Here is an 18,558-nt window from a genome sequence, read left to right as displayed (position 1 = left end):
GGTGAGTCCGCTCTGGGATGGACACTTAAACCCCCCACCCTCCCTTCACCCCCTGCCACGCCATAAACATGCGCACACTCTGGTTTTGCATGTGACATAAGTCTGTTTATGTGCAAGGGAGTGACGTAGAGAGACTGACGTCAGCCTCGCCTGTAGTGTTTCTGATTTGCCATAAGCTTTGTAAATGTTTAATGCAGCTGACTAGATGACGTGTGGATCTGGAGTTGCTATGGCTTCGCAGGAAGTACTAGTGAAGACAGTTGGAGTCTATTGAATGTCCTTGGCAGTGCCAGGATGGTGAATAGTAAGTGGACCTCTGTAGACTGAATAGATAACAAATTACATTCGTCAGGTCATAGCTTTGATTTTGATCCCATGTAAGATTTTAGTATTAACTAATATTTTTTATTTCTACAGTAGCCACTGTTAATCCTTAAACTACTCATGGGTCTAAAGTCTTTGGTTGTGAACGGCCCAGGCAGCCATGTGGAGCCGCATGCTGTCATGTCTCCTCTGTGTTTCCCAAGCAACCTGCACAAATAAGCAATACATCCCAACTCGGGACAAAAATAGTGAAGACACAGTTGAGGCTATATTTAAACCCAATAGATCAAACCAACAAAGTCTTAGACGTTACAGACATTCAAAGAGACAGAATGGGACCAAGTTCTCTTCATCCTTGAAAAGAGAGTCTAGCCTTTCGGTTCCCTTTCAGAACCTCTGCCATGCATGAATCACCAGACTTAAATTCTAGTGTCCTACAAATGTTTAGCTAATTTGATAAAATTACCCACATCAAAACATATTATGCATGTTGTAAACTACCATGCAAAAGCATTGGGAAGCAATATTAATGGAATGTAACATTAATCGATGCAGTCCTCATAAGAGCACACTTAATGGACATAAGAACCAGCCTGATGTGCTCTTGGAGGCTTTACCACCCTCTTGTGGTAAAAAATAACAATAACTAAATACATTTACATATAAACTCCCATTTGCCCTCAACTGATACCTCAAATTCTGACTTTTAAACTTAATTTCATTAATTATTATTAAATAATACTAATAAAACATTATTACTTTGTAATAATAATTTATAATGATAAATATTATTAAATCGTTATTAATAATAATGTGACCCTGGGTTCACAAAACATAAGGGTCAATTTTTTAAAATTGAGATTTATGCATCATCTGAAAGCTAGATAAATATTGATGCATGGTTTGTTAGGATAGGACAATATTTGACTGAGATCAGCTATTTGAAAATCTGGAATATGAGGGTGCAAAAATTAGGTTGTCCAAATAAAGTTCTCAATGCATATTACTAATCAAAAATTAAGTTTTGATATATTTATGGTAGGAAATGTACAAAATATCTTCATGGAACATGATATTTACTTAATATCCTAATGATTTTTGGCATAAAAGAAAAATCGATAATTTTGACCCATTGATGTTGTTGTCTATTGCTACAAATATACCACCAGTGCTACTTATGACTGGTTTTGTGGTCCAGGGTCACATATTTGAACATTTCCAACAATATTAAACATATATATATATATATATATATATATATATATATATATATATATATATATATGAAATAAATATTTTTGAAGTGTATTATAGTAACAGATTTCAATGTTTATACCTATATTTCTCATTGTAACACAAAGCCTCTCAGGTCATATATTTTTCATTATAAAAACACAAAGCACATATCTAATCTAATCTGATCTAAAATAATTAAACCTTAAACGGTCACAAAAACAAAACAACAACAGAACAAAACAGCCAGGAATTGATAATAAAAGAAACTCTTGTTTATTAGACAAAACAAGGTGTTTGCTGACACAAATGCATGGTCTGGAGAAAGGACAAACTTTACAATAAAACATACTGAGAAACAAATAAATGGGACTCTTGTAGAAGCGAGGCTTGTCTCTAGGCAGTTGTGGGATTGGAGCTGACTGTCGCTTCCTTTGCCACAGCAGGCCGTCGCTTCCTTTGTCTACTCCGCTTCTTTTTCTCTCCGTCTGCCTTTTTGGGCTGCTGAGGCATGGGTTTCTTCTTTTTCTTCAGGCAGCTAAGTGGGTTGGGATTGCTGGATTTCCTCTTACGTTTTTTGCCTCTCCTGTCACTACTGTCTTTGCTGAGGCCCTCCTTCTCTTTCAGAGTCTGGATGCTAGACTGCTGTGACGGGCTCACCAGCTCCCCCAGCTGAACCGCTTCAACATGCTTCAGCGTACGCTCAGAGGGCTTGTCTAACACCATGGTGTTGAGGATAATGTAGAGCAGAGGAACCCCAGGGATCTTCTTCAGGGCCTTCGTCAACTGTTGATCCTGGTAATAAGGATAATCGTGTTATTTTTTATTTATTTGACCAAATTACATTTTTGTCCAGTTATCGAGTGCTTACCTGAGTTGCAATGAAGTAGTGGTGTGGATTTGTCTCCCCAAGCATTGACAACAAACACTCCGATGCAGGAACTGGATCTTTCATGTGTTTGCATTTCCTGATCTGAAATTTCTGTAAGATGAGTTTTGCTCCATAGAGGTCTTTTGCAAGGGTTTCAAGTTCCTTAAGTGCGCAGCTGCACAGAACAAAACAAATGTTATTACACAAGAACTAATACAGTGATATAAATACTACAAATAAGAAGAGCATGGACTTACTTTGTGGTACAGAGCTGAACTTCTCCCATGAGATACTTTGGCAATTGCTCTTTGATTTGTATTTTATTCTTTAACGCTGCTTGACAAAACGTCCCATCTATTAATATTTGGAAAGGCTCCCTAAAGCAAAAGTTGTACTTGTAAAAACTGATGGTTTTCTTCGCGTGCTTCTGACGTTTTATCTTCATGGTGAATTATTGATACATATAGCTCGGACAGTTTAAACGAATAGATTATCTTGACTGGATAAGAGAAGAATATCAATTAATCCGAACACGTGAGGACTGCTACCCTTGATTTGTGCAAATATGTCAACAAAACAGCTCAACAAGCGCACGCTAGTCTCAAACATTACCAAGCATGGCACCAGAGTGGTTACAGTAAATGGGTACCGGGTAATAAACAACAAACGGCTGTCGGTTATCTCGTTAATTCTAATAAATAATAACATAAGATAAATGTATAATAACTAAAATTAATATATATGTTTAATTTATTATTATTAGATAAAGACTTTAAGAATTTTATTAGTTAACTCACTCTAGGAACAGTTCACAGTAGTCACTGTTTCTTCTGACCACGTTTACAGCTGCACGTTCTGGTGAAGGGAAGTCTGAATCCTTTTGCCAATTGATTCCTTAGAACAGTTCATTTCTTTGCAAGTTACCAGTTCAAAAACCACCATAATGTGGCGAATAAAGAAATCCGTTGTCAGATATTGCTCTTTACTGCTCTTGATTTTTTTGTAATCGATTTAGTTTGTTTTTTTGAACCGGTTCAATCCATGCATTTAAAAGATCCGATTCCAATGAATGATTCACTCATCGCTATCAGGTTCACCGGAAGGAATCGGTTTAGCGGTTTTGTATCCCCGGCGCGCGTGAAGATGGCATCCCGTAAAGAAGCCCCGTCTGGAAAAAGCCTGGATTCTCCCGTCAGACAAATCCAGATCGAAGGACTGGTAAGACCACGTTTAGCAGAATCTCTCAGAGTCTCTGTTGGTTAGTTCACCTGCAGATCACTGATGTCAATATATGCCAAACCAGAAATAATAATAATAATAATAATTAGTATTATTATTTCTTAAAGCTAGTTACCAAAGCAATTAGTGGAAAATTGAGAAATGCAATGGTTTATTTCTGGATGACTTTAGAAATTATAAGATTTTAAATACTTAAAACACTTTATATTATTGCATTATAGCTTTATATTATTGCCCATTTAGGGGTTTATTTATAGTTACCCCATTTAATTCTACAGGTCACATTAGCAACATTTACTTTTGAGTTTATATTGTCTACTGAGCTGTCAGCGTTAAAGTGCAGACTGTTTTAATTTCATGTGAACATATTTATATGGCTGGTGTAAACAGTCACATGACTAGAAGTGTTTAATTCTAGTTTGCCCCTCTGACTGATGATAACTGTAAAAACTTCATTAAGAAAAGCACATTAACTTTTTTAAACAGTCATATTTCTATGCATGTGCTCACTTTGCTGGAAAATATATATATTGTTTTTATTTCTACAGAGAGACTGACCATTGTTATCAGTGAACATAGACAGACACTAATATTCATCCATATTTCATTGTTTATGTTGCATCCAATCCCTCTGTGCTCCTGCATAGGTTATGCTTGTTTTCGTCCCGTTGTGATGATGAAAAGATATCATTGTTATATTCTAACTATCTGTTTACATTAATGAATGGATACATACATCGTTCTCTTTAGTCAAAACAGTCCCTATTAATGCACAATTACTCCCTTGTTACTCAGTATGAAGAGATTCTGTGCTGAATATTTCAATGAACTTGTCAGTGTGATGACATTAGTTTTGACTTCAGCAGAAATCGGAGATGTGCTCATAAAGAAATGGGTTAATTAATGATCACAGTCACCCTGAGTTTAGCTGAGAGTCCCTGGTTTTTATAATTATGAAGTAGCTAAGTAAACATCAGTGTCTTATTGTAAACCCTCATTTGCCAAGCAGCTGTTTTCTTTTTATGCATAATTAATTTAATGGAATGGAATTACTTCCATCAGATTGTAGATCATTGCTTTAGTTTTACAAGCCTGAACAGAAGTCAAATGTTTTTTTTTTTTGCTGCGTTTTTGTAGTTAATCTGTTTGTACGGCCACAGTAAATTCACTGAACCTAATTAAACTCACTGATGCTTATGGTAGCTTCTTGCTTTTTTGCTTTTCCTCTCTCGCTCCCCACTGCTAAGGAATGAGTGTGAAATGTTGTGAATGTACAGAAATGTTTTTTCTTTGTTTCTTGAAAACCGTCATGCTCCATGTTCAACTTTTTATTTTTACTTTTTAGCTTTTCCTGTCAAGGTGCCTCAAGTAAAGCTGCCATCGTTGATTTCATTGATTTTCTATCCGCTTGCCCCACAGCCTGTTTTGGGGCTTTACTAAAGCTCAGCTCCCTGTTTGCTGTTAGTTGGAGCTGTTTGAATGATGATTTTTTTTTTTTGCCTGTGGCGTGGGCTTTCCAGAACATTCTCTGCGGTGTCTTGATGCTCAAACTTAAAGATGCTGACGGTTCATGTGCCTTCTTGCACATTCTGAGCTGGAACGATGCTTTTGAGGAAACATTTTGGGCTTCCTGAAGGTTGTTTTTTTTGTTTGTGTGTTGGGTTTTGTCTCTCCCACGACTTTACTGACTAAGGTTTTTCTTTCGTCCCTCATGCATGCATCACTGGGAGTTTGGGTCTTTTTGTTTCTTGCTCAGTATTTGCAGACATCATCATTCATTGTCTTTCCAGCTCTGTGCTGCGGAAAAATGTGTACAGACATGGATGATAGGTTCAGAATAATGGAGCACTTTCCCCTTTTGTACGTTTACCCAGAAGATAAAAAACAGCGAAAAGTTTTGTGACTTTGAGATCCTGTTTAAATGCAAGTGCATTCCAAAAAGTTGTCGAAATATACTTTAAGCAAACATACACTACAGTTCAAAAGTCAGTAAGAGAAATACTTTTATTCCGAAAGGATGCATTAAATTGAAAGTGACAAGAAAAACATATAATATTAAAGATTTCTAATTCAAATAAATTATTTTCCAGTGAACTTTCTATTTATCAGAAAATCCTTAAAAAACAAATATATATATATAATTTCCACACAAAAATTAAACAGCAAAACTGTTTTTAAGATTAATTTTTTTTTTCTTGAGCACCAAATCAGCATATTAGAATGATTTCTGAAGGATCATGTGATGTGTAATGGCTGCTGAAAATTCAGTTTTGCCAAAACAGGAATATATCACAAATCTAAAATACATTAAAATAAGAAAGTGTGTGTGTGTGTGTTTTTTATTAAATAAATCTAGCAATCTTTATGAACTTCTTTCAAAGAATTAATACTGACTCCATATGTCTTTTTTGTCTTTTCTGTAACAAACAGCTATTTTAAAACATATTAAAGTAGTATAAAAATAAATAGTATGTCTGATGTTTAAAAAAGTTGTTATTAAATTTAAATGTTTTTAGGCTGAAAAACTTTTGAAACCTGACTGATTATTGCTGTCACTTTCTCATACCCTTGTAATCAACCCAATCCCCATGAAACAAACAATTAGGAGGCTTTGTGCACATTAGTGTAAACTTTAATAGATGCCATAATTAATCTTGGTCTGTCATTTGATGACAAATAGTGGTTATGATGGGTACTAATGGCAATATCAATTGACAGTAGCTGTCTGTCTTTGGAGCCCCTAGAGCGCTCTAATGTCTGTCCATCTTCATTGTTCTTAATGTCTGAAATTTTTTTCTTTTTCTTTTGGGCTCCTAATGAAATCACCAGATCCCGTTACATTTTATTCCACAAGGCAAAAGCATTTGCAGGTCACTGGAAAAGCATCTGATGTGTGTGTTATTGATATGCTAGTTTTCTTGTTAATCCTCCCCTGTGAGCAAAACAGCGAGTTAAGAAGGGATAGAGGAAGACCCTGATATTACCAACTGCTGTATTTTCCCTTTTGGTTCAGCCACCTGAGCATCAGGCATTGTTGCTGTGCTCCATTTTGTAGACCTGCTGTTCACAGAGTTTTTAGATGAATACAAATAAGCTAAATGTATAAAGCAGGTGGATTAGGGGCAACTGCTTCAGGGTGGGTAAGCAGCTTAAACGGAGAGCTCTACAAATCCCTTCCAGGGATATGTATCATCTCAGCTCTCTCTTTCTCTCTCTCTCTCTCTCTCTCTCTCCGTAATGTGAAACTCTTTATTTTTGACCTTTCAGGCAAAAGCTAAGCACTTTTTAAGCAGTGTGAAATAAGGTCTGCTTATGCATGAGAATCATAGCAGGGCAATGTTTAAATCATTTCTGATTTCTGATTCCCCTAGGAATGTTTTCTCTTTTTTTATGCTAACAATGTTAGTGCATATATATATATAAAATCTCCCGAGACGCTTTGGTAGAACATTGCCTGTGATCCAGGTGTGAGGAAGATGGTCAACAGGGGGCAGCAGTGATCCACTAAAATCACTGAACTGTGTCACTCTTCACTTCATGCACTTCAGCACTACCTTACATCTTTTCAAACGGTGACGTTTGGTTGTCAGTTTCTTTTGAACACACTGAAGGGTGAGAGCAATAACTAAGCATCAATGGGTGCCACTGCCTACTAAGCAGACAGGGCTTTGGAATATTCTACTGTATATTTATAAACTAAACTAAATTGTGAGTGTTTATATATTTTTATATATAAAGTCAATATTCTAGTAATATGCATGCTAATAAGTAAGTAGTTGTTTATTGGCATGTATATTACTAGCATATTGAGGGTTTATTAGTAGTTCTAATGCACATAGTAATGCATTCTGTATGACCACATTTTAGAACCCTTAAATCTACCATAATCTCTTCTGACAAGCAACAAATTGAGAGTTTACTGAGGAAAAAAAATCTTAATTAATATTGATTGTTTCAGATTCTAAAGTGTTACCATAATAATAAAGATGTTTTTTTTTAAAGAAGTGTCTTATGCTCACAAAGCCAAGGATGCATTTATTTGATGAAGTTTTTATTACAGTTTAAAGTAACTGTTTTCTATTTTAATGTATTTTAAGATGTAATTTATTCCTGTGATGGCAAAGTTTTTTTTTTTTCAGCGCCCATTACTCCAGTCTTCAGTGTCACATGATCCTTCAGAAATCTTTACGTTTAAAAATGCTCACGTGAAAATAATGACCTTGAAATGAATGAAAACTTATTACCTTGTCTTTTTCTTATTTAAATGGGAATGCATCTGGTTTAGGCTTTAAATCCCTTCTATGTTTATGATCAAAATTGTTGGTTCCCTTCATACCAATGGATAAATACCCAGTTTGCACAGTCTTGGCGGGTCAGGTTACTTTCCCTCTGGTTCTTTTTATGACTAATGTGTTTAGGTGTCTTTAAAAGATGTAGACACAGTAATGCACTCTCTCAACAACCTTTTGGCAGATTCAGATGGTGACAGAAGGTGAGTGTGAGTGGAGCTTATATACGGCCCTTGAGGGCCCTCTGCGAGGCGATAGCACAGTGACGGCGGGCTGTGAAGTGCAGATTAACAGGCTGAGAGAAGAACTTGATTCGCTGTAAACCTGGAGCACTTCTACAGCAAGCGTAAAAGATTGATGGCTGAGTTGGTGCAGTGGGCGCACAATAAGACTCTAGCAAGCAACAGGAAGTAAAGCGTCCTTCAGCATTCCTCACAAACCGCTGTGCCATTTCCTGGCTAAGGTCAAAGTGCCAACAGGAGACTATTGAAAGCTGTTTTTTTTTTTGTGTTCAAAAACATTTCATCGCTGTTTCATAACTCAGTTTATGTCACTACAGTTTTTGTACTGACACAAAGTAGATGTCCATCTACCCGAGGTCATACGCCCACTTTGTTCGGAGAAGCCGATTGGTGTGCACCTTGCCGAACAGTCTTGCTTCTCTTCCTCATGACTTTGCAGTGTCTGAGTTTGAATGTGCTTGACAGATGGACTACAGGGACTAGCACTCAATGCCTGCCTCATTCTCACTCTGGATCCCTGATGACTTTGGCTTGTGTTAGAAATCGCTCTCTTTTCGACCTGTGAATGCCACTTGCTCTGTAGCTCTCCCAGTCACCTTGTCCCACCAAGACAATGAGCAAGGGCTTTGTCCAAACTTGACACATCCTGATGTACACATTGCTTTGTGAACTCGTTGTTTTCCATTTTGCTGTGTTCTGTCAGAATCTTTTAGGGTTGTAACGATATACAGGTATGACCGTAGGGGTGTGCGTTTTTGACAAAAAATTATATCCCGATATTTTCTGGGATTTTATCAATAACGATAATTAGATAATATTTTGCTGAGTGTGTTGTGTTATTGTGCTGGTATCTTAAGGACTACCGTGGACTGCTGACTTCAAAAGTTTTTGATATTCTTCATATTCTGTGTGGTGGTCAGTTCACACTAATAGAAATTAATCTTTTCTAATACGTTTAAATTGATTTTTACATTTTATGGGCATTTTTACCTTTATAAAGCCATTTTGAGTCAAATTCTTAATTAGTGAATTAGAATCCTGGAGGGACTGTTACATTTAGCAGATGAATTATGTATCAATAAAATTCATCTTTGCAATGCAGAGGAAACACAGAAGCTGCATCTGAAGTGGCATTTAGATGTATTTACACACTACTGTTAAGTGCAGAACATGAATGCATTTAACCTGCAGTTACAAATGCATAAATAATGTTTTGATATATTTAACAAAAAACGTTGAATACTGTTATTTAAAATTATTTAAATAATAAAAATACTTTGAATGTGAAATAAAAGTTCTGTTTAACTTGAAATTATGAAAAAAAATTCAGCATTGTACAATGTGCTTCAAAGTTATAATAACAACAACAATAATATTCTTTATAATAATTAATTTAATTTAAACATTATTTTCAAGGAATATCATGTTTGTCCATGTTTTAACTTAATATACCTCTGTTGTGCAGAACTTTGCCATAAATATAAGTTGAAAAAGTTTAATTTGATAACATTTGAAATAATTAATTAAAATGTTATAGTGTGATGTAGCCATACATAAGGTATAATTTAAAGCAAAATGAATTTTTATTTATTTTTTTCAAAAGAGAGACTTCAATACTTTCATTAAAATGATTTCAAATTGGTTGTTATAAAGGATTTGTTCACTCAAATAATGTGTTCTTATTCTTTTAAAAGTCATTGTTACTGATAAGAACTATTGTTTAATATATACTGATACCGTGAAACCGTGACATTTTCTGAGACCATTATCATACCATGAAAATCTCATACCGTTACAACCCTACATACCATTATCCAGTATCAGCTAGATCTATGTAATTATTATCTGAGGAAACAATAGCAATAGTTCATGGATTGCCCCCATGTTTGATTCTGTTACCTTTTGATTTACCAGCATAGATGTGTTTGCATGTTTTAAATTTACTGCATTGTCAATGTTAATTTTTACATTTTTTTGTCATAGTTTTTGTCTTCTCAGTCCTAGACTTTGGTTTTAGTTAGATTATTTGAACCAATCATATTTTTTTTTACATTTTTTAATTTTTTTTTTAAATGTTTTTGTCCTTTTAAAAACATTTTTTTTTTTTAATATCTTGCATTGTCTTTGTTCTTGTCCTATTATCGTAAACTGCAAAGGTTATCAACTACTTGTGAATGTTATGTCAGTACCGGTTTGATGTCAAAAAAATTAGTGATGAAAATGTTCAATAATAAAGTTTTTTTTTTTACATCATAACATGCTGTGGGTATTGTCTCACTTATAGAGTAGAAATGGGTCCTGACTAGCACTGAAGGCATAGGAGGCCTGGCTTAATGTGACTAAAGCTGCTACTGCCTCTTTGGCCTGCTGGAGTCTTGCCTAATGGCCTAAGTGCTTGCTTATTCAGAAACTGTCAGTTTTATTGATAATCAGATGGCAAGCCACCAATACAGTCATCAACTGACAACCAGGAATTCTAGACCCCTGCCAGCCTACAATCATTCATACCTCTGCCTCTCGGTTAGGTCATTATGGGCATGAGTATTTGCTGTCAGATTTTTGAGGTTCTAATTATTATGTACATACTCTAAGTAAAATTAGAACTGTGAAGATAGTCAATTTCACTAATAAAATTGTTTGTACAAATTTGTCAGTAGCAGGCTCTGTCAGCTTTTATTTTGGACTCTGTGGAATAGAAAGTGAGTAGAATTGGGTAATTTAAATGCTGAAGTAACCAAATAATTGGAAAAAATGCATATTTTTTCCCCCTGTAAACCTCTGTTTTATAAGTGTCCTTATAGTTTATAAAGTTCTGGCCCTGGTTATTTTTGCATATTTATTATTTGTCTTGCCTCACCCCATAACCGGGACTTTTAAAAAATGTTTTGTTTTGGATTGGAAAAGTGAATGTCTGAGGCATTTTGAGCCTACCTTGTGAAGGAAGGCAGGAGGGTGTTTTGAACGTTCCACTATGAGAACTCTAGATTCTGATTATAAGTGTCTTTTTAGCTCTTATAGAAATTGCTTCCAAGCACAAGCTCTGGATGAGGATCAGGCTTGGAAGATAAATGGATGGTGAGTTGTATTGATTTTTTTTTCTCCCCACATTGGTTCCTTAATCCTTGTTAAGCATTGGGAGTTTTAAGCATGGACCTATGTCAAAGGTTTGTGATCTTGTTAACCATGTCTATTCTTTGTGCCCCAATGACCTTTCAGTACTGGTTCATTGAATACAGTGCACAAGTTTAACAGTGTATCTTTCACCTATTTTTATTTGAAACCTTTGAGGCTTTAACATGGGACATTTTTTTGTTGTTAGGATTTAAATACGGTTGTGCCTGCTGTTGGTCACAATTGAAAATCTATTATTGTGTTAGATGCCAGGCCTCCTGGACCCAAGGATCGATACTGCTTTGTCGACAGATTCGAGCCCCTGCTCTGCTCGGCTGAAGATGAATTAGATTTTTATATAAAAACGCGGAGCTTCGCTCTGCCATTGAGCTTATCGCTGCCGCGTGGGACGCTTTACTCTTACCTGTGGTATTTCATCCACTGTTATTACCGCTGCCCCACTCCTGCGCCTTTTCGGATTTTCCCATTCTCTATCTGTCCTCATCTGTTATCTATAAGGGACATTTCTAATTCCAATGGTTATGATCTGTATTAAAGTTTACGGATTAAAGATTAAGCTCTATTTTGTCCCAGATCCACCTGCTACCAAATTCCTCTCAGCACCTTTCCAGGAATCCCTTCCACTGTCCACTCTTTATCATTTATAGTTCCAGAACATGCTTTCAGATGGACTATTCAGCCTATTCAGACTATACACATATTTAGACACACAACCAGTCAAATGTTTGGTCATATTTTTGTTTTGTTTTTTGAAAGAAGTCTCTTATGTTCCATAAGGTTCAATTTATTGAATAAAAAAAAGATTTATATAAAATAATTTTAGCAGCCATTACCCCAGTCTTCAGCATCACATGATCCTTTAGAAATTACAATATGCTGTTCGGTGCTCAGTTGTTATCAGTTATTATTGGTGCTCATTTTTTAATAATGGTTCTTATTAATTTTAAAAACCAATTCTTGCTGCTTAATGTTTTTGGTTGAACCATGATACCAGGATTCTTTGATAAATAAAGTTAAACAACATTTATAGGAAATAGAAACCTTTTGTAATATTACAAATGTCTTTACTGCCACTTTATCAATTTAATGCCTCATTGCTGAAAAAAGCATTAATTTTCTGTAAAAAGATCTTTCTGACCCCAAATTAATTAATTTCTAAAAAAAAAAAACTAACAAACAAAAAATTATTTAAAAAACACTTTATAAACATGGCTGCTGAAAATTCATTACAGGAACAAATTAACATTTTAAAAATGTAGTACAATTGAAAACTGTGTGTACATTTTTAATTGTAACGATATTTGTTCTGTGTTATTGTATTTTTGATCAAATAGATGTGGCCTTGGTGAACATAAGAGGCTTCTTTCAAAAACAATAAAAGCATCTTAATTATTTCAAACTTTTGTATCAATAAACAGCAATAAAGAAATTCACTTATTAAAGAAATTTGTGTATGTGCGATTTATATCAGTATTATTTGAATCACTCAAGCCTAAGCCTTTAGATCAAAAGGTTCTGAAGATCATGGGAAAACAGAAATTGAGTCAAGTGTGAGTGTTAGCAGAGTGTTTCTGTGTTTCAGGTGGTGATGAAGATCATCAAGCATTACCAGGAGGAAGGTCAGGGCAGTGAGGTGGTGCAGGGGGTGCTGCTGGGGCTGGTGGTGGAGGACAGGCTGGAGATCACCAACTGCTTCCCTTTCCCTCAACACACAGAGGACGATGCTGACTTTGATGAAGGTCAGGGAATAAAGTTGTGCTCATTGCCTTGATCATTTGTTAGCACTATTCAGACAGGAATACTTTAGTTTGTGAAGTGGGTCATCTGCCATCATTATAGTTGCAACAGTTTCGATTATTAGAATTTTTCCACAGATCATATTGAGTTTAATTTTGCTTCTCATTGTTTCAGTGTCTAAGTAATACCAATCACTGATGCCACCCAGCTGACTTTCTCAGAAATGGAATCTTTACTGAATATATTTTGGGCTCCCTGAAGAAGTATTGAAATAATCATTTTAAGTCGCTTTGCGGAGAAAGCGAATGATTTAGTGGCATAGATGTTGAGATGTGCTACATTAAGTGCTGATGGAGTGCAGATAGAGAATACACACAAATAAGTTTCCTGGGTACATTATAAATGTGTTCACTGTTAGATAGTGATCCTGCTATTCCAGATGCAGTTTAGATCGTTCTGCCTTAAATTGTGCCTGATACAAATCTTTGATTTTATAGACAGGCATATCATTAGAAGCACACCTTTATTATGCATGGTTCTTTCTCTCCTTCTTTTTTTCCTTTCTTTGTCTTTCTCAGCTTTTTTAGTATGCGTAAACACACTGAAAATAGGGTGGTGAATAAGTCGATGTATTACCAATAATGAAAAGATTTCAACCACCAAACCTGGTGTTTGTAGATTGTATTTTTAACTGCAAATCTGCCATTGCCATACTCTCCAGTTAGCCAAAGTGGTTTGAATGTGGCTCATTTGTATCTGACTGCAGATCTTCGATTATTGCTTAAAGGGATAGTTCTCCCAAAAATGAAATTTCTGTCATTAATTACTCACCCTCACGTCGTTTCAAACCAGTAAAACCTTTATTCATCTTTGGAACAAAAATTAAGATATTATTGATGAAATCTGATGACCATGCAAAGACAGCAACGTGACTGAGACGTTCAAGGCCCAGAAAGGTTGTAAGGACATCGTTAAAATAGTTAAAATGTGACATCGGACATCAGTGGTTCAACCGTAACTTTATGAAGCTAGGAGAATACTTTTCGTGTGCAAAAACAAACAAAAACTCAGACTTTATTAAACAGAGAAGGACTTTTTGAATAAAGTTGTTAATTTTGTTTTCTTAGCACACAAAAAAATATTCTTGTAGCTTCATAAAGTTAAGGTTGAACCACTGATGTCCGATGTCACATGGACTATTTTCTTTTTTGGGTGAACTATCCCTTTAAGGGTCTCACATATACAGTCATTTACAATTGTTGATGCTATTATTCAAATATTTTTCAAGTTATAAGATGATGCTTTTATTCCAATTGTTGTTTAACCAACTATAAAATTCTGATATATTGTTTTATTTACTGTTGTTTTATGGAGTTATGCGTACAAAATTTAAATTAAGCAACATTTATTTCAGTTACACCAGGAAATGCGTGCTTTTATTGCTCGTCCCTGCATTACATCACATTAAACTCCTCTACAAGTGTAAACTTTTCTATTTTATCACAGCGCTGTGTCTGGCCTGCCAGCCTCTGTTTACTACCTGCCAGCTCGTCAGTGATCACTACGGCAGAGAAACGTCATCGTCGATAGTCGAGCTAGTAAACGGTGATGTAAATTGCGGTGTAATTCAACAGAAACCTGCATCGGAGCAAAGGTTTGGGGCTCAGCTTTTATAGGGCTTCTCCAGAGAGCACTAGCCAGGATGCATCATCAAGCTGGGTCTGGAGAGAAGTGAGAATCAGAATGGGCTGCTTTCAGTGCAGAGCGAAGGACTGAGTTGTTTATCCGCTTTTACGGCCTGTGAGATCACAGGTGTAGCTGGTGAGATGGCTGTGCATCAAGGGAGGGAGAATGAGGCAGGGTTGCATTATTAAAAGTGTAATGGGCTGTAGAGGCTCAGAAATGGAGGCAGCAAAGGAACCAATAATGAACTAGGGTAGGGTGTTGTTTTGTGGGCCACCAAAATAGGGCTGGGGTGATATGACCGTATTTACCACAATGATAGAAAATATTTTGTTATACTGTTTATACCGTGAGATGGCATGATATAAAATATCTGAAAAAAACAAACAAACAAAACAACAACAACTGAGGCCAATTATAATTTGTCATCTGGGTAATCTTGCCTTTTGGTGTGCATCATTGAAGTTTAAAATGAAATATTAATGTATTTTAGTCACTAGAATAAACATGCACACTACATGACTATGCACTATATGTAACATTAAACTTATTATTTATAAAAATACTACAGTTTTTTTTATACTGAACAATTTTCATAATATTAAAACATCTTGTAAACATGTAATTATTCACTTAGTCACTAGAATAAAACAATATTTCATGATATTAAATATCAAAAAATATTATAAATATTAATGATAAAAATAATAGAAAGAACAATATATTAGTAATGATACAGAATAACAATAATTTATTATTATTATTATTGATTGTATTGTTTTTTTAGTTGGTTAATGTTATTAATATATTTTGAAATGTATTTATTTGTCACTAGATTACATCATGCAGTAATGTATTTTTAAATGCATAATATTAAATAATACAAATAGTACATTAATGTTGCATGATAAAATTATCTATCGGTCTGTCTGTCTGTCTATCTGTTTTACACACACACACACGCATATATATATATAAAAATATAAATAAATCGTGGAATTTATTTGGGCTGGACCAGAATATTCGATTATTTGAATTTTCAATTTTCAGATTCGAATATTCTTTTTTTTTTTTTTTTTACACCTGGCATTCCCCGCGAAATGGTTTTCATTTGCCCTTGAATATGAATCGCCCATGAGTGAAGTCATGATTCAGTTCATCTGGAAGAGAAGACAAAAAATGCCAAGACCTCAGCTTTGTGGGAGCACTTTAAATTGAGTGAGGACAAGACAAAGGCAGTGTGCCAAATATGCGATTTGAAGCTGGCCTACCACAACAGCACATCAAGTTTGAAAAATCACCTGAGTTCTGTAAGTAGTACGCCTATAAGTAGTACGTGTCGCGTGTCCATATTGCACCAAAATGCAACACTGCACTCCCTTGGGTCCACAGTAACACACCCACCATGCGATGAACGGTTCTCTACATAATAAAAATGCAAACAGACAGACAGACACACAGAGATTCCTGCCTTTATTACACCGTATCAAAACCAGACGCGACAGTTGTTTTTTAGAGTACAAACAAACAGGTAGAAGTTGTATTTTGATTTTATTACGCAGTTTTTTCTACGGTGGACGCGATGTGTCGATCGTTGTAAGATAAAGTCTGTCTAGACTGGACGAGACAATTTGTCAGCCACGTGTGCCGCATCCAATGTAGACAGCATAGGTTTTATTGTATTTTGCCGCACCGCTCGCGTCCTGAGTAGACACGGTGTTAGAGAGAAGAATATGTTCAGCCCCCTCCCTCCGAAGCATCGAATATTCGGTGTTGATTACTACTGAATCTTCGAAGCTCAAAAAATGGTATTCGGACCAGCACAAGAATTTATATACAGTGGTGTGAAAAATTGTTGGCCCCCTTCCTGATTTCTTACTTTTTTGCATGTTTGTCACACTTTAATGTTCCAGATCATCAAACAAATTTAAATATTAGTAAAAGATAACACAAGTGAACACAACATGCAGTTTTTAAATGAAGGTTTTTATTATTAAGGGAAAACAAAATCCAAAACCACATGGCCCTGTGTGAAAAAGTGTTTGCCCCCTAAACCTAATAACTGGTTGGGCCACCCTTAGCAGCAACAAGTGCAATCAAGCATTTGTGAGAACTTGTAATGAGTCTGTTACAGCGCTGTGGAGGAATTTTGGTCCACCCATATATGCAGAATTGTTGTAATTCAGCCACATTGGATGGTTTTCGAGCATGAACCGCCTTTTTAAGGTCATGCCACAGCGTCTCAATAGGATTCAGGTCAGGACTTTGACTAGGCCACTCCAAAGTCTTCATTTTGTTTTTCTTCAACCATTCAGAGGTGGACTTGCTGGTGTGTTTTGGATCATTGTCCTATTGCAGAACCCAAGTAGAATTCATGGTTCCATTTATCACAACAAGTCTTCCAGGTCCTGAAGCAGCAAAACAGCCCCAGACCATCACACTCCCACCACCATATTTTACTGTTGGTATGATGTTCTTTTTCTGAAATGCAGTGTTACTTTTACGCCAGACGTAATGGGACACACACCTTCCAAAAACACCTTCTCGTCAGTCCACAGAGTATTTTCCCAAAAGTCTTGGGGATCGTCAAGATGTTTTCTGACAAAACTGAGAGAAGTCTTTGTTCTTTTTGCTCAGCAGTGGTTTTCTTTTTGGAACTCTGCCATTCAGACCATTTTTGCCCAGTCTCTTTCTTATGGTGGAGTCATGAACACTGACCTTAACTGAGGCAAGTGAGGCCTGCAGTTCTTTGGATGTTGTTGTGGGGTCTTTTGTGACCTCTTGGATGAATCGTCTCTGTGCTCTTGGAGTAATTTTGGTCGGCTGGCCACTCCTGGGAAGGTTCTCCACTGTTCCATGTTTTTGCAATTTGTGAATAATGGCTCTCACTGTGGTTGGCTGGAGTCCCAAAGCTTTAGAAATCGCTTTATAACCTTTTCCAGACTGATAGATCTCAGCTTTATAACCTTTTCCAGACTGAAAGATCTCAATTACTTTCTCATTTGTTTCTGAATTTCTTTGGATCTCGGCATGATGTCTAGCTTTCGAGGATCTTTTGGTCTACTTCACTTTGTCAGGCAGGTCCTATTTAAGAGATTTCTTGATTGTGAACAGGTGTGGCAGTAATCAGGCCTGGGTGTGGCTAAAGAAATTGAACTCAGGTGTGATAAACCACAGTTTTAACAGGGGGGCAAACACTGTTTTCACACAGGACTATGTAGTTTTGCATTTTGTTTTCCCTTAATAATAAAAACCTTCATTTAAAAACTGCATGTTGTGTTTACTTGTGTTATCTTTTACTAATATTTAAATTTGTTTGATGCTCTGAAACATTAAAGTGGGACAAACTTGCAAAAAAATAAGAAATCAGGAAGGGGGCCAACACTTTTTGTAGTACACCACTGTATTTATAATATACTTTTATATATGTGTATATATATAATAAAAGATACACACTGTTTACTCTTACTGCAATACAATTATTCATGCCATTTTGTTCATACTGTCTACCCCTGACTCCTGTGTCTGCAGACTTAAAAAAAAAATCATTTTTCAAATATATATTTGAGTCTATTACCATGAGCACGTTTGAATCCACAACTGACTGTAATGACTTCCGATGCATTTATGGAGAAGAGTTGAGTTAGTACTAATTCTAAATGAGAAGTATTCAGCCTCAGGCGTAATGCATCGCATCTCCAAGTATACATTAACTCAGTGACTGTGAGACTGCCTGTGGTATCCTCGCGGTTCATTTATTCTCCTCCTCTGCTACAGGGTGTGTACATATGACAATGTGTGTTTGGGT

At 35.9% G+C, this 18,558-nt stretch overlaps 2 protein-coding genes across 2 annotated transcripts in view; one reads left to right on the top strand and one right to left on the bottom strand.

Annotated features, from left to right (window-relative positions):
• Positions 1-1,810: 1,810 nt before the first annotated feature.
• On the bottom strand, positions 1,811-3,077 carry utp23 (UTP23 small subunit processome component). Its single transcript, XM_019123966.2, has 3 exons — positions 2,686-3,077; positions 2,429-2,603; positions 1,811-2,352 (listed from the first exon to the last, which is right to left on the bottom strand). The coding sequence occupies exons 1-3, from the start codon at positions 2,871-2,873 to the stop codon at positions 1,954-1,956; spliced, it is 762 nt and encodes a 253-aa protein (XP_018979511.1). The 5' UTR covers positions 2,874-3,077; the 3' UTR covers positions 1,811-1,953.
• A 366-nt stretch (positions 3,078-3,443) lies between these two features.
• eif3hb (eukaryotic translation initiation factor 3, subunit H, b) overlaps positions 3,444-18,558 on the top strand; it is a 61,754-nt gene continuing 46,639 nt past the window's right edge. The window contains exons 1-2 of the mRNA XM_042745822.1: positions 3,444-3,646; positions 12,913-13,069. Of these exons, the coding sequence (XP_042601756.1) occupies positions 3,470-3,646; positions 12,913-13,069 (334 nt within the window). The 5' untranslated portion in view covers positions 3,444-3,469. The remainder of the gene's footprint in view (positions 3,647-12,912; positions 13,070-18,558) is intronic.

Source organism: Cyprinus carpio, chromosome B19 (assembly GCF_018340385.1).
Source record: "Cyprinus carpio isolate SPL01 chromosome B19, ASM1834038v1, whole genome shotgun sequence".
Classification (NCBI taxonomy): Eukaryota; Metazoa; Chordata; class Actinopteri; order Cypriniformes; family Cyprinidae; genus Cyprinus; species Cyprinus carpio.
Note: the sequence above shows the minus strand (reverse complement) of the source record. Positions and strands in the feature narration are given on the sequence as shown.